The following is a 17,167-nucleotide window of genomic DNA, read 5'->3' as shown; positions in this document are numbered from 1 at the left end:
TTGTAAAATGGGAATAATATTAAGCATCTAGCATAGTGCCTGGCATCTAGTAGTTGTCCAGTTAATGTCAGTGTCCTTATTTCCTTCCTTGTTATTGTTGAGGACATCCTTCTGTTACCTTTTTTTTTTTTTTTTTAACCATGAAGCTTCTCTCCTCTGTCTTCTCTTCCAGGCCATTCCCCAGTATGCTATTCCTTGCCACTCCAGCTCCAACGTGGTCGTAGAGCCAAGCGGGCTCCTTGAACTGAACAATTTCACCAGTCAGCAGTTGGATGATGATGAGACGGCCATGGAGCAGGACATAGACAGTAGCACAGAGGATGGAACTGAACCCAGCCCCTCTCAGAGTTCTGCTGAGCGATCCTAGTGTTTTGGACACAGGAGTGCACTTTAAAACCTACTTGGTTACCAAGTGTCCAGGGAAGCCCTTGTATTTTGATGTCTAAAGAGAGCACTTTGCCCATGCTTAGACTGTGGACCCTGAAACAGCAGTGTTTCAACAAGAATTGCTGCAGGAGTAGCATTTTAAAACAAGATAAAACTCACAGGGGAATGTACTTTTTTTTAGCAAAAGAAAAAAGATGCACATCTACAGTGACATAAGACCTGATATTCTTTCTCTGTTGGACCACGGCTAATGGAAAAGTTTGTCTTGCGGTGGAAAGAGACTTTTCCTGTGAATGTTCTTCAACTGGTTTCTACTGAGCAAACACCATCAAAAAAGGAGAATGTGAATAGTTTGTATTTTGAAACAGTGTGTCAGGAACAGTTTTTTTTCTTTTTTTTTAAATCTTGTATGTTTTTGCAAATCCCTGCAAGTGCTGAATTGGTTAACATTTTACATCTCCGCAGTTCGTATTTTATAAAATAACTAGTTATTTGATACTGGCATTAAAGAATCCTTGTTAGATGGTGGAAATCAGGTCCCTAACCAGTGGGAAGTGCTTTTTTGGGTGATTTGTACATTCTCACCAGTTGTATGCTAATTTATTGTGTTGTTGTTCCTTTGTGCTCTGGGCAGCACACTTGCTTTCTATTTATTTAAATGTAAACATTTCAAAGCAGGCCGTATGTATTCCTTCTGACAAATTTCCTGTAAGCCAGGATTGTCTACCCTTTCCACCTCCCACCCCCTCCCCCTTTCTCCTTTAAGAAAACTTATGAGAAAATGTTTCATTGTGAAACAGAGGAATAGAAATATTTTCTAGTCCAAAGGAAATGTTCAGTTATGTTCAGGAAAACAAATTATTCATATGATGCTATCTTAACACTGAAATTGCACATTCATGTTGGACTGAGACTTTGAAAATAACTTTTACATACCTTTGTTTAACCCCCTTTGAAATGTATAAAAAGTTCATTTACAGTTCTAAATGTAATGTTTTTAAGCATTCTACCTTTTTAGGACATGATTTGTTTAAGCAATATGTTTGGGTCTTGTGATCACTGTCTGTCACAAGTAGAGTGAAGGGTAAGAGGGTGGGAACGGGTAAGAGTTTTGACAAGTTGTGGCAAAGTAAACTATACTTTTCATTTTTTAAAAAAATGTAAATAGAAAAGTTTTTAACGGTTTTATATAGATTTCACTATAAATAAGCATTTTAAGACTGACAAATGTTGAACTGTATATACATATATCAGCATAACTGCCCAATTTTTTGGTGCTGAAGTACTGTAAAGTAGAATTCATCAATGGTCTCCTAATTTTTACATCTATATCTGGAAAAAAAAAAAAAAAACTGTGATCCTATAGTTAATAAATTCCCACTAGAGTGACACTGAAGATTTAAACACAGGCATTCACAGATGCACTGATTTCTTGTAGTTGTCATTATTTCTGCTACATGATAATGACTTATACCCATAGATGGAGCTGTTGGGTATTATTTTATTGTACAAATTCCTGTTTAAAAGACTTTGTGACTGTTTCTAGTTAAGTAATTTTTTTAACCTTTTGGGTCATAGACTTTGAAAATCTGATGACACTTTGAACTCTCACCAAAAAGTGAAAACTCTCACATGCCAATATACATGTTAGGTTTTGCAATTTTTAGGGGTTCATGGGCCTCTAAGCCTATCTATGTGTTCCAGGTTAAGCCCTCTGTTAACGGTCAGTCCATTACTTACAGATGTAAGTTTTTATAAAATAAAATATCTTTTAAATATTCATGGATCAGGTAACAGCAAACTTGAATAAAGTCATTATGTTCTACTTCTGCGTATTCCGGTACCACAGCATACCTGTGTCCCTTTGAGAATTTAGCCTTAATATGTTTCAGCAACTAAAATGGCGGATGAAATTTCCATAGTCTACATTTAAAAAAATTAGTATATATTTTAACAAATTATCAAATGAGGGATTTATTTTTTTTTTTCTTTTAAAAACTGTTAATCTCAAGGACAGCATGAATTTCAGTTTATTTGATAAATATTAGTTAAGCATCTTCCGTGTGCCAGATGCTAGGCTAAGCACCAGGTATGTACCATAGTGAATAAACAGAAGATCCTTCCCTTGTGGAGTTGACAAGCAGGGTTACTGGCTGATGAAATGGATGTGAAGGCTAAAGGAAAGAAGGAACAAGAGTGGCTCTTAGGTTTCTTAATTTAGTGGGTGGATGGTAATGCCATTCATGGATCTCTAGGCATCCTTTAACTGAAGATCTTAGCATTAGCTCTTTTACCATTTCATATGTTTAAGTTCATAAATGTAAGTTTACGTCATCCGTGTGAAAGATATTCCAAGATTACAGTGCAAATGCTATGAAATGAATAAAACCCTAACAACTGTTATAAGCAGTGATAAGAAAAATCTGTTTGGTTTAAAGGAAACTTTGATAAATGCTTCGTACTAGCAGTTGCAATTTATGGTGAAATTACAGAACTTTAAAAAAATGAGCAGTTTTACTGAGATAACTTCACATCATACCATTCACCCATTTAAAGTATCACAGTCAGTGGTTTTTTAGTATATTTAGAGTTGGGCAGTCATCACTACAGTCAATTTTAGAGCATTTGTATAACCCCCCAAAGAAACCCTGTATGCCTGAAACCACCACCACCCTGGCCCTAGGTATCCTCTGATCATTTCTGTCCCTATGGATTTATCTGTTCTGGACATTTCATATAAATGGAATCATGTAATATGTGGTCTTTTATGACTGTCCTCTTTCACTTAATGTAGTGTTTTCAAGGTTCATCCATGTTGCAGCGTGTATCAGTGCTCCATTCCTTTGTGTGGCTCAGTAATAGTCCGCTGTGTGGATATACCACATTTTGTCCATCCATCAGTTGATGGGCAGTTTGTGTTTCTACTTTGAGGCTCTTACGAATGATGCTATTATGAACATTTGTGTACAAGTTTTACGTAAGTTTTCAGTTCTCTTGGGTAAATATCTAGGAGTGCAATGTCTGGGTCATGTGGTAAGTATTTTTAACAGTTTGAAGAACTGCCAAACTCTTTTTCTACAGTAACTGCACATTTTATATTCTTGCCAGCAGTGTTGGAGATCTCCAGTTTCTCTGTGTCTTGGCCAACATTGGCTGTAATTTTAATTGTAGTTATGCTAACATATGAAGGGTCCTGATACATATTTCCTTGATGGCTAATGATGGGCATTTTTTCATGTGTTTATTGGCCATTCATACATCTGTGGAGAAATGTTCTTTGCCTATTTCTTAATTAAATCATTTTCTTTTTTATTATTTTAATTGAGAACTTTTGAAGTACAGAAATATTACTGCTCTTAAAAGTCAGTTGTTTTCTGGAAATTAATTCATCACCCTTAAAATCTTAATCAGGTTCTTGTTCTTCATCTCTAATGTAGCAAATTACTTAACATCCTTAAAAGTGTATAGAGCTTTATAGTTGAAAATGCTTTTAAATACATTGCAATACACTGCTGTGATAGGAGACTTCAGTAGCACCTGGGATGGTGCAGAGGAAATAGTGGGTAGGTGTTGAGCTCCAGGCTCCTCTGTTTATTCGTCATATGAACTTGAGGAAGTCACATTTTCCATAATTCTGATCCCGTAGAATTATTGTGAAGATTAAATGAAATTGTTTATGTGAAAATGCCAGGCACAGTTGTGCTCTATTTTGTAAGTCTAAGTTTGGTGATCTATTTTTTAAGTATTTGTACCACTACCACTTAAAAAACTGAAGGCTCAGAGACAGGTGATGTACCAAACCTCACAGGTTAAATGCTAGCAGGCATCATGCTGAGCCATGAGTTGCTACTTTCCATAGAAGAGTATATTTGTGCCACCAGACACAGGACTGATCTTTGGAAGGTCAGAGGAACTTGGTGTTGGTCTTTAAGATGATCATTATGCCACTAACATGCCTTCACTCAGAGGTGCTCAACTCAGTTTAATTATGTGTCACAAACTCCTGATAAGAGGAAGTAGAGTGAAAAAGCACCATATGGGCAAGGCCTTTCCAAGAAAGGACAGTGAAAAACAGTCTTTTGCCTCTGCTTGCAGGTTTATAAGCCTTTATGTAAGTGAGGTTTGATGATCACTGTACATTTGTACTTGTGAGAAGGCCCACTCTTGCCTTTTTCTCTTCCTTATTTACATACACAGTGTACCTGTACACTTTTATTTTTAAAAAAAAAAGCAAGCCTGAGTTTGATTCCTGACAAGCCATGTGAGTTTGGACAAGCTCTAAGGGGCTTAAAACAGCAGAAGATGGAATGAATTATAATTCCTACTTTAAAAAAAAATGATAGGTGAGCAAAATTCCTCCAAAGAGGTTCTTTCTGACTTTTTCTTTCTCTTCCAAAAAATATCAATAGTAACTGTATACTTCCTTTGCATAGACATCAGGGACACAGTTGTTAGCTGGAGGAGAAGCCCTTGTCCTCATGGAGCTTAAGCATAGCAAAGGAGATAATGTTCATCAAAGATCACACCTAGATCTCTTCAGTGTTAAATGCTGTGACAGAAAGTGCCATGATAGCATATAAATCGGGAGGTTGGGGAGTTTTCCTTCAGGAAAGATTGTTTAACCTGTAATCTGAAGGAAGAGGACTGAGCTAGGCAAAGAGGAGGGCAGCAGCTGTCCAGTAGATGGACAGCAGATACAAAAACCTCGTGGTGGGAGGGGACTTCTAGGCCAGTGTGGCAGCAGTTTGGAGAGCAAGGGCAGTGAGTACAGTGGGAGTGGAAAGTAGAGACCAAACTATATGGATCTTACAGCTTGTTATAAAAGTTTGAATATTTTTTATAAGAACAATGAGAAGTCATTAAAAAGTTTTAAGCCATTAGAGCCAGTAAAATGAATTAATACTTTTACAAAATATTTGGAGTTACGTTGGTTCATTGGAACAGAAAAACATTTAACATTTCTTTTTTGATGCCAGTCTCATCTCTTTATGTCCTTTTTCTCTAACATCTACAATGGTTCCCCAGTACTGTGGAATCTGGTATTCAAGGTTTTTAGCCATAGCTTCAGCTTAGGTTTCTAGATTCATAATTCATTTCACTACCCTGGTCTGTTGCCTATATACCCCACCACACACACAGTTTATGCTGTGTTAGAAAGTCTCATTCCTCAAAGCCCAGCTTGAATTTCACCTCCTTCACTAAGACTGCGAAGATGTCTTCCAGGAGAATTCATCCCACCCCACTGCTAGGTTCCTCTAGAATTTTGGGAGAAACATGTTTTTACTAATCATTTATCATTAGTTACCTACTGTGAACCGTTTGTATTGCATGTGAATCTCCCTTACAGACATCTTTTGGGGAGGGGGTCAGTTCAGTTCAGCTCAGTCATTTCCGACTCTTTGTGACCCCATGGGCTTCAGCACGCCAGGCTTCCCTGTCCATCACCAACTCCCAGAGCATGCTCAAACTTAAAGTGTTGCCAATTTCATTGATCCCTTCCAATAAATGACTTCATTGATTCTATTGTTTTTCTATTCTCTGTTTAATTTATCTCCATTCTGTTCTTTATTATTTGCTTCCTTTTGCTAGCTTTGGTGTTAGCTTTTCTTCTTTTTCTAGTTCCCCAAGATGTAAAGTTAGGTTATTGATTTTGAGACCTTCATTTTTAATGTAGGCATTTACAGCTATAAATTTACCAGATGCATTACTTTTGCTATATTCCATGCATTTTAGTATGTTGGGATTTTTTTTTTTTCCATTCATCTCAGGCATTTTCTAGTTTCTCTTGTGATTTCTTCAACCATTGGTTATTTTAAAATGTGGTTTAGTTTCCACATATTTGTGAATTTTCAGTTTTACTTATTTTTAAAGTTATTTACTTTTGGCTGCACTGGATCTTTGTTGCTTCGCACAGACTTTCTCTAGATGCAGGGAGTGGGGGCTACTCTAGTAGTGATATGTGACTTTCTCATTGTGGTGGCTTCTCTTGTGGAGCACAGGCTCCAGGGCACACAGGCTCAGTAGTTGTGACTATTCGGCTGTATAGCACAGGCTCCGTAGTTGTGGTACACGGGCTTAGTTGCCCATGACATGTGTAATCTTCCCAGACAAGGGATCAAACCCATGTCCCCTGTATTGGCAGACAAATTCTTAACCACTAGACCACCAGGGAAGTCCCAGTTTTACTTCTTTTATTTTTTTTCTTCATTCTAACATAGATAATCTATCCATGATGGATGAAAGTGGTGAACTGACATCTCCACAAGTCTCTATTATTGTGGAACGATTTCTTCCTTCGGTTTTTATTAATATTTGCCTCATATATTCTGGAGCTCTGTTTGGTGCATATATCCTTAACAATTGTTTTGCATGGATGGAGGTGCCTGATAGGCTACAGTCCATGGGGTCATGAAGAGTCGGACACGACTGAGCGACTTCACTTTCACTTTTCACTTTCATGCATTAGAGAAGGACATGGCAACCCACTCCAGTATTCTTGCCTGGAGAATCCCAGGGACGGAAGAGCCTGGTGGGCTGCCATTTATGGGGTCGCACAGAGTCGGACATGACTGATGCGACTTAGCAGCAGCAGCAGCTTGATGAATCAACCCCTTTATCATTGTATATTGTGCCACTTTGTCTCTCTAACAGTTTTTACTTAAAATCTATTTTTTCTGATAGTAGTATAGTCACCTAAGCTCTCTCTTGGCTACCATTTCCATGGAATATATATTTCTATCCTTTCACTTATATTCTATTTTACCTTTAGATCTAAAGTGAGTCTCTTGTGGATAGCAGATTGGATATTTTAAAATGTAGTCTGCCAGTCTTCTTGAAAGGAGAGTTAAATCCATTTACATTCATGTAATTATTAAGAAGGAAGGATTTACTTCTGCCATTTGCTATTTGTTTTCCAAATGTCTTATACCCTTTTATCCTCCATTTCTTCCATTACAGTCTTCATTTGTGTTCAGTTGATTATTTGTAGTGAAATGTTTTGACTCCTTTCTCAATTCTTTTGTGTATATTTTTTAGATATTTAGATATTTCCCTTGTGGTTACCATGGGAATTACATGGAATATCTTAAAATTACAGCAGTCTAATCTGAATTGATAATTTTGATAGCATACAAAACTCTGCCCTTATATTCATTTGCCTATGTAGTTATTGGGTATCTTTATTTCTTCATGTCTTCAAGTTACTATCCAGTGGCCTTTTGTTTCAACCTGAAGGATTTTAGCATTTCTTTTAGGAAAGATCTATTGGTAATTAAGTCCCTCATTTGGAAATGTCTTAATTTCTCCCTTATTTTTGAAAGTTTTGCCAGATATTGAATTCTTGATATATTTTTTTTTCTTTTAGCACTTTTAAATATGTCATCCCACTTCCTTCTAGACTCCATGGCTTCTGGTGAAAGATTGGCTGTTGATCTTATTGTAGAGCCCTTGTACATGATAAGTTGCTGCCCTCTTGCTTCTTTCTAGAATTTTTTCTTTGTCTTTTGAGAGTTTGATTATGATGTGTCTTAATGTGGGTCTGTGAGCTATTCCAAATCCTGAAAGATGATGCTGTGAAAGTGCTGCACTCAATATGCCAGCAAATTTGGAAAACTCAGCAGTGGCCACAGGACTGGAAAAGGTCAGTTTTCATTCCAATCCCAAAGAAAGGCAATGCCAAAGAATGCTCAGACAGCCACACAATTGCATTCATCTCACACGCTAGTAAAGTAATGCTCAAAATTCTCCAAGCCAGGCTTCAGCAATATGTGAACTGTGAACTTCCTGATGTTCAAGCTGGTTTTAGAAAAGGCAGAGGAACCAGAGATCAAATTGCCAACGTCCGCTGGATCATGGAAAAAGCAAGAGAGTTCCAGAAAAACAACTATTTCTGCTTTATTGACTATGCCAAAGCCTTTGACTGTGTGGATCACAAGAAACTGTGGAAAATTCTGAAAGAGATGGGAATACCAGATCACCTGACCTGCCTCTTGAGAAACCTATATGAAGGTCAGGAAGCAACAGTTAGAACTGGACATGGAACAACAGACTGGTTCCAAATAGGAAAAGGAGTTCGTCAAGGCTGTATATTGTCACCCTGTTTATTTAACTTATATGCAGAGTACATCATGAGAAACGCTGGACTGGAAGAAACACAAACTGGAATCAAGATTGCCGGGAAAAATATCAATAACCTCAGATATGCAGATGACACCACCCTTATGGCAGAAGGTGAAGAGGAACTCAAAAGCCTCTTGATGAAAGTGAAAGTGGTGAGTGAAAAAGTTGGCTTAAAGCTCAACATTCAGAAAACGAAGATCATGGCATCTGGTCCCATCACTTCATGGGAAATAGATGGGGAAACGGTGGAAACAGTGTCAGACTTTATTTTTCTGGGCTCCAAAATCACTACAGATGGTGACTGCAGCCATGAAATTAAAAGACACTTACTCCTTGGAAGGAAAGTTATAACCAACCTAGATAGCGTATTCAAAAGCAGAGACATTACTTTGCCAACAAAGGTCCGTCTAGTCAAGGCTATCCATATATGGATGTGAGAGTTGGACTGTGAAGAAGGCTGAGCGCTGAAGAATTGATGCTTTTGAACTGTGGTGTTGGAGAAGACTCTTGAGAGTCCCTTGGACTGCAAGGAGATCCAACCAGTCCATTCTGAAGGAGATCAGCCCTGGGATTTCTTTGGAAGGAATGATGCTGAAGCTGAAACTCCAGTACTTTGGCCACCTCATGCGAAGAGTTGACTCATTGGAAAAGACTCTGATGCTGGGAGGGATTGGGGGCAGGAGGAGAAGGGGACGAGAGAGGATGAGATGGCTGGATGGCATCACTGACTTGATGGACGTGAGTCTGGGTGAACTCTGGGAGTTGGTGATGGACAGGGAGGCCTGGCGTACTGTGATTCATGGGGTCGCAAAGAGTTGGACACGACTGAGCGACAGATCTGATCTGTAAGTTTATTCTACTTGAAGTTCCCTGAACTTGGTATGTAGATTCATGTCCTCATCATCAAACTTGGGAAATTTTCAGTTATTTTCTATTCAAATATTTGTTCTACCCTTTCCTCTCTTTCTTCTTCCGGGACTTCCATAACACATATATTGATCTGTTTGCTGGTGTTCCATACGTCTTTTAGACTCTATTCATTTTTCTTCATTCTTTTCTCTTTCTGCTCCTCAGACTGGATAATATCAGTTGTTTTATCTTTAAATTCACTGATTCCATCTTCTGCATTTTCAAATTTGCTGTTGAACCCTTCCAGTGAAATTTTTAAAGAACTTACCAACATATCCCCCATTTTTCCAGCCCCTGGCAACCACCATTCTACTCTCTGCTTTTATGAGTTCTACTTTTTTAGATTCTACATATATGTGAGGTCATGCAATAGTTGTCTTTCTGTGCCTTGCTTATTTCATTTAACATCTTCCAGATTCATACATGTTGTTGAAAATGAGTTTTACTTTTTAAAAGCTGAATAATATTCCATTGTATATGTATACAAGAGAGTTCCAGAAAAACATCTATTTCTGCTTTATTGATTATGCCAAAGCCTTTGACTGTGTGGATCACAAGAAACTGTGGAAAATTCTGAAAGAGATGAGAATACCAGACCACCTGACCTGCCTCTTGAGAAACATGTATGCAGGTCAGGAAACAACAGTTAAAACTGGACATGGAACAACAGACTGGTTCCAAATAGGGAAAGGAGTATGTCAAGGCTGTATATTGTCACCCTGCTTATTTAACTTATACGCAGAGTACATCATGAGAAACACTGGGCTGGAGGAAGCACAAGCTGGAATCAAGATTGCCGGGAGAAATATCAATAACCTCAGATATGCAGATGATACCACCCTTATGGCAGAAAGTGAAGAAGAACTAAAGAGCCTCTTGATGAAAGAGGAGAGTGAAAAAGTTGGCTTAAAGCTCAACATTCAGGAAACTAAGATCATGGTATCCGGTCCCATCACTTCATGGCAAATAGATGGGGAGACAGTGGGAACAGTGGCTGGCTTTATTTTGGGGGGCTCCAAAATCACTGCAGATGGTGATTGCAGCCATGAAATTAAAAGACGCTTACTCCTTGGAAGGAAAGTTATGACCAACCTAGATAGCATATTAAAAAGCAGAGACATTTCTTTGTCAGCAAAGGTCCATCTAGTCAAGGCTATGGTTTTTCCAGTGGTCATGTATGGATGTGAGAGTTGGACTATAAAGAAAGTTGAGCACCGAAGAATTGATGCTTTTGAACTGTGGTGTTGGAGAAGAGTCTTGAGAGTCCCTTGGACTGCAAAGAGATCCAATTAGTCCATCCTAAAGGAGATCAGTCCTGGGTGTTCACTGATGTTGAAGCTGAAACTCCAATACTTTGGCCACCTGATGCAAAGAGCTGCCTCATTTGAAAAGACCCTGATGCTGGGAAAGATTGAGGTCAGGAGGAGAAGGGGACGACAGAGGATGAGATCGCTGGATAGCATCACCGACTCAATGGACATGAGTTTGGGTAGACTCCGGAAGTTGGTGATGGACAGGGAGGCCTGGTGTGCTGCGATTCATGGGGTTGCAAAGAGTCAGATATGACTAAGCAACTGAACTGAACTGGACTGTATATGTATACAACACACACACACTTTCTTTATCCATTCATTTGTTGATGAACAAATGTCTTGACTTGAGAATAGTGCTGCAGTGAACATGGAGTACAAATATCTTTTAGAGATACTCTTTTTATTTCCTTTGGATATATACCCAGTAATGGAATTGCTGCACCATATGATAGTTTTGTTTTTAATTTTTTAGGAAGCTTTATACCTTTTCCATGATGTTTTCATTTTAATAATTATATATTTCATCTCCAGAATTTTTGTTTGGTTCCTTTTTATAATTTATTGATATTCTCCTTTGTTTAGACATCACTTTCCTTTATTTCTTTGTCCATGTTATTCTTTAGCTCTTTGAGCATATTTAAGACACTAATTTTAAAGGCTTTGTGCAGTAAGTCCAATGTCTGAGTTTTCTGGGTGACTTTCAGTTAATTGATTTTGTACTGCTGAATGGATTGTACTTTACTCTTTATTTATTTATTTATTTATTTATTTACTTTTGTTTTTTTTGTTGAAAAGTGAACATCTGAATATTAAGATATGGCAACTCTGTAGACATCAGATTTTCACTTTGCCCCGGGATTTGAAGGATTTTTGGTTGGTTGGTTTGGCATTTTTTTGTTTTTTACTTTGATCGTTAAAGGCTATAGTGGGTCACTTGTCTCATGACTTCTCCTAACTTCTTTTCCCCACCCAAGAAACTGTTTTCTTTTTTATGTGTGGTCACTGAAGTCTCTATTCCTCAGCATGTATTCAACTAGTGTTTTGACAGAAATTTCCTTGAACCCTAGGAGCTAAGCAAATATACACACACATACATACCTCCTTATGTTTGTAGGCTGACTTTGTGCTGTGGCCCTTCAACACTTAACCAAACTTCACTGAACTTAGAGACCATGCTAATGTGAAGCTTGAGGTCTCAGTCCTTTTCCTAAGTATGTGCATGGCTTTCTAAATGTCTCCTAATATACGGGGGCTTTTGAATGCCCTAATTTCAAAAAAACAAAAACAGATGACTCCCTTGTCTTTCTCCCCAGTCCTTAGGTGGTTTATCAGTGGTTGATGTCTCAACCAGATCTTGTTCTTCAGGTGTGTGTAGGTTGTCTTTCAGCCACACCATGTTTTCAAGCAATGTCTGCTGCCTTTTCAGCCTGAGTGAGTGTTTATTTAAGTGAGATAGCAATGAGTGCCTTGCTTTGGTCCTTCAAATAACCCTGAGGCAGCTTAGAACAGATGTACACAATAATTTGCAAAGGAGGTTTGCTGTCCTCCTCCCAGAACCAGGGACCAGGCCCCTACACTGGTAACTTGACATCTTTAAGCCAAGTCAGGGAGAGAGTGGGATGAAGGCTAGTAAAATGCCATTAAGCTTTCCTGGTTGTTTTTTTTTTTTTTTTCCAGTCTCATTTTTTAAAATTCTGGTAAAATATACAGAATAAAATTTACCATTTTAAGTACACAATTCATTGGCATTATGTACATTCAGATTATTGGACAACCACTACCACTGTCTCCAGAACTTTCCTCATCCCCAACTGAAATTCGTTACCCATTATGTAGTAAGTCCTATTTCTGTGCCCCATGCCCAGCCCCTTACTAACCATCCTATACTTTTCAAGTTGCCATTTGCTTGACTCATCATTTGGTTATTGCTGTAAACCTTTGACTATATTCCAGAGTCTGACAAATTAGTTCTGACAGTTTCTGCTTATTTTTCAGTGTTTCTGTGGGACCATGGGAGCTTGGAGTTGTCTATCGTTTATCTGCCGTCTCCATCAAGATTTTGTCCTGAGCAGTTAGGAAGAGTAGAACAGCCGTTAACTGAAGTAGGAGAGACTTAGGGAAGATCAAATTTTGAAAGAGGGTATCAAGGGTTCAGTTTAGCATAAATTAAATTCAAGATACCTGTAAATAGGTAGGGGGAAAAAAAAGAGGTACAAGGGCTGATCCCTGGGCAGCCCAGCACATAGGGGTCAGGAAGATGAGGCAGAATCAGAAAAGGAGACAGAAGAAATGACCAGAAGGATGGGAGGTGAAGCTGGAGACTGAGGTGGTAGTATCTGGGAAACAGCTAAAGAAAGCTGTTAAGTCAAAATGAGAACTCACAGAGCTAGTCATGTGAAGTCATCGGTGACTTTGGGACGAGCAACTGTGGTGGAGTTAGGGACAAAAGCTAGAGAAGAATGTGAGGAGGAAACTGAAAATACAGATAATGAGTTGCAAAGATAGTGAGTTGCTATAAAGAGGAGCAATTGCTAGAAAGGCAAGTGAGGTCAAGAGGTTTGTTGATTTTTGTTTTGTAACTTAAGAAAATAGGATTCCTGATGGGATTGATCCAATGGACAGAAGAAAGTTTATAATGCAGGATAGGAGAATTGCTCATGTACTGTTCTTGACTAATGGGAAGAGAAGGGATTTGTGGAGGTGTTGGGTTCATCCATTACAACATAAGAGAAGTAAATTCAGGAACAGGAGGGTAGGTGGGGAGATAACATTTGCGTCAGCTTTCTGCTGAGTCTCAAATCCATATCTATAATATTATCTCTTCCCAGAGCCAAAACCCACTGCCTTGACGCATCCCCAACTGGATTTCCTAGAAGTACTTCAGCCTTAGGCTGTCCCAAACCGGAATAGATTAATTCCTTTTCTTCTAATTTATGGTTTCATTCATTAGCAACCTCAGAGCTGGTGCTGGAAGGAGGGTAGACATCTTCCATAGGCAAGAAAGTAGGAGAATGGGATAGGCAGATAACTCAAAGATGGTGGAAAATTGGGATGTGGGGTGACTAGGGAGCAGTGAGCTCAGAACAGGCCCCTGGAAGCTATTACACACCCAGAGGTCAACAATGCAATCTGTCAGGGTCTCATGGAGTTATCCATGGTTTTTTTTTTTTAATTTTATTTTTTTTTAAACTTTACATAATTGTATTAGTTTTGCCAAATATCAAAATGAATCTGCCACAGGTATACATGTGTTCCCCATCCTGAACCCTCCTCCCTCCTCCCTCCCCATACCATCCCTCTGGGTCGTCCCAGTGCACTAGCCCCAAGCATCCAGTATCGTGCATCGAACCTGGATTGGCAACTCGTTTCTTACATGATATTTTACGTGTTTCAATGCCATTCTCCCAAATCTTTCCACCCTCTCCCTCTCCCACAAAGTCCATAAGACTGTTCTATACATCAGTGTCTCTTTTGCTGTCTCGTACACCAGGTTATTGTTACCATCTTTCTAAATTCCATATATATGCGTTAGTATACTGTATTGGTGTTTTTCCTTCTGGCTTACTTCCCTCTGTATGATAGGCTCCAGTTTCATCCACCTCATTAGAACTGATTCAAATGTATTATCTTCAGTTTTTCTCTGTAGCATTAGATTGTTAGCCAGCTGAAAAAACCTGACAAGCGCTTTTGCCTCCTGGGCCTTGTATTCCTTCCTACTACACTGTACTTATCCCTGATTATTGACCAAAACGCCTTCTCACCCTCCATCCCGAAGGTCACTTTCAGAGATACTTTTCCCAAATTCTTCCCCCATTACTGTTGAATCTGTCTCCTTTACAGCTCCTCTGAATTTTCATTATGGCTTCCAATTTTTGCTCCGTGAAAGTTTTGCTCCAAGAATTGAATTCCTCTTCATGTCCCTAGAATAGGATCTGGCATGGATGAGGTATCAACAAATTTGTTGATTTGTGTAAAAAAAAAATCAGACCATTCTGGTCCTGGGGTTTGCTCACAGGTGCACAAAGGCTTATTAACATTAAAATGCACAAGCACATCCCAGCAATAACATCCTTATTGCAGGCTGTTTTTGGATGAGGATGTTATTGTTGTGAGATATTTGCGTATCGGCCTCTCTGGACTCCGAGCGCAGTGCCCTCCTCTGCTGTCACTTCAAAGTGCAGGAAAACCATGGGTGGTGATTTTAGAATCGTATTCAGAACCCTCAGGGAATGAGTCATTTCATACTGACGACTTTTCCGGATTGCCACAGTTCAAATAAATTAAGCAACAGGACATTGTTGTTGTTGTAGTTATTGTTGTTAATTTTAACCTCTTTAGAAGGTAAATTTCAGAAATATATTACCATACCATCCTGAATATGATCCTACCATCTCTTGTTTCTTCACAATCTTCATTATGAACAGAGTTATAATGATTTTCCAGCTCAGCGATCAGAGTACACAGCCTTGCTAAAGGAGTGAGAGGAGGCATAAGTCAGGCTCAGTCTCTCCCTGGAGCAGATCCAGACTAGAACCCCAAATCTAACCTGGAGGCAACCGAACTGCCCCAGGAGTCAGAGGGGTAGGTGGCGGTGGGGGCAGGGGAGGGCAGAGGCAGGCTCTGACCTGAGCACAGGACCAGTGACTCAACTGCTTCTTCGTGGATTTGAACTCTGTGAGGATTTGTTAAAATGCAGTTTCTGAGTCAGTAGATTTGGACTCAGCTCTGGGCTGGCATCTGAGTTCTGCATTTGAAACAAGCTCTCGGGTGATGCCAGGGCTGCTGGACCACAGGCCACTCTGTCAATATCAAGACTTTTGTTGACCTACTGGAGGTTTGCTTATAACCGTGTGTGGGTTTTCTTGGGAAGCTTATCTTCAGTGAGTCTTTCTCCGGGGCGTCTTACAAGTACCTGATGGCCTCTGGCAGTGTGCACATAGTGCTCTAAGTTTGCAGAGTGCTCTCACATGCCCTGTTTCCCTTCATTCTCACAATAGTCCTGGGAGGTAAGTTAGCACCATTTTCCCAACTGGGAAACCAGTTCCTGACATCTCCACATTTCTTGCTCTTCTTGTGGTTTCTTGCTGCCCACACCACATCTGCACTGTGTGCCTTCCACAGCCCTGTGGACTCGGCACAGTGGGGATGCACTGGGGAAAATGGTTGTGTGTGCATGCACGTGTGTGCCTGTATTAAAATCAAAGGCTTATCAACAGCTGGAGTGCACAGGCCCATTCAGTCTCACTCAGGACACCCTGACTGAGAGAGACATTTTCTCTGCTCTCAAATCTCCTCCTCAGATGATGACCTCACCTTGTATTGTATAGACTAAACGCTGAACTCAGAAGTGGCAGTGACCCTCTGCAGTGTATACTGAGATGCTGTTGGCACCCCACACATCGCTCCTTTAAAGCCTTTCCATTTCAGGGCCAGCTGGCCAGACTCCTGCCGACATCAGCCTCTCCGCTCACCTAAGGGCTTTCTCTGGCACAGGGACCTGCCTCTGCCCCATGCAGGTGCCGAAATGCTGGGAAATTTATGGCCCTCCAGTTAGCCAGGGACTGATGGGAGTGGATATAAACAAATAACCCACCTCTCTCACCTCTTAATTTGGGATAACTTAAGAGCATCTTCCACACGTTAAGCCCCAGTTACCCACAGTGGTAACTGGCTTGGTAATATTGCCTTTATTTGCTGCCTTCCCCTCCCTGCCTCACTCCCCAACTCCTGTAATAATGTTTCCCGGGGCCCCCTCCTGAATGAATGACTTACACGTGATGACTCCTTGTCTTGTGCTCTGCTGGGGGAACCCAAATTAAGATACTTCTCCCAACCACTATTTCTAATGACCTACTTACGTCTGGGCCCACGTGCCTGCCTTCTCTCTAGTCATAATGGAGAGAGCATTCCAGTTCCTTAGAAAGGTCACACCATCTCCCAGGGATCTGGATGATATCCTCCTGCTTCTTTTATTGAATGCTGATTGGTGCATGTGTGTGACGACACTATCAAAGACAGGGGAAAGATCCACCTGGAAGGATTAGAGGAAGTAGTAGCTGTCACTCACACAGGGCCAGGAATAGAGTTGGTTCCCACCAGCCAGACTGGAAAGCTACTTATTTCACAAGGCTGCAGGTAGAGTGCTCTGCAGGTAGAGAGTTCTGCCTCAGTCATGGGGAATCATAAGTCCTGGATGAATTGCCGTTTTTGTCCTGCCTAACGCATCTTAAAAGAAATACCCCCAAGAAGATCAAACTGTTTCAAACTCATTTAAGTGCATCCTAGAACAAAGCTCAAGAATCTTTATAGAAATAAATATCTAGCATTCAACAAGGTAATAGTCACCATTACTTGCATCGAATAAAGATGATCAGAAATGCAAATAAGCAGGAAAATGCAACCTACAGTGAGAAAAATCAAATAAAACAGACACAGGCTTA

The 17,167-nt window shown here is 39.9% G+C and overlaps 1 protein-coding gene across 12 annotated transcripts in view; it reads left to right on the top strand.

Annotated features, from left to right (window-relative positions):
• The window catches only part of EMSY (EMSY, BRCA2 interacting transcriptional repressor), an 80,805-nt gene extending 78,583 nt beyond the window's left edge, over positions 1 to 2,222 (top strand). For 11 of the 12 annotated variants that reach the window (XM_027562841.1, XM_027562839.1, XM_027562838.1 and 8 more), the window contains one exon: positions 173 to 2,219. In XM_027562841.1, the coding sequence (XP_027418642.1) occupies positions 173 to 367 (195 nt within the window). In that variant the 3' untranslated portion in view covers positions 368 to 2,219. Of the gene's footprint in view, positions 1 to 172 lie in introns of all 12 variants that reach the window. The other variant, XM_027562846.1, reaches the window with a different exon arrangement.
• The last annotated feature ends 14,945 nt before the right edge of the window (positions 2,223 to 17,167 follow it).

The sequence above is a fragment of the Bos indicus x Bos taurus genome, chromosome 15, assembly GCF_003369695.1.
Source record: "Bos indicus x Bos taurus breed Angus x Brahman F1 hybrid chromosome 15, Bos_hybrid_MaternalHap_v2.0, whole genome shotgun sequence".
Lineage (NCBI taxonomy): Eukaryota > Metazoa > Chordata > Mammalia > Artiodactyla > Bovidae > Bos > Bos indicus x Bos taurus.
The sequence above is the reverse complement of the archived record's forward strand: the minus strand, read 5'-3'. Positions and strand labels throughout refer to the sequence as shown.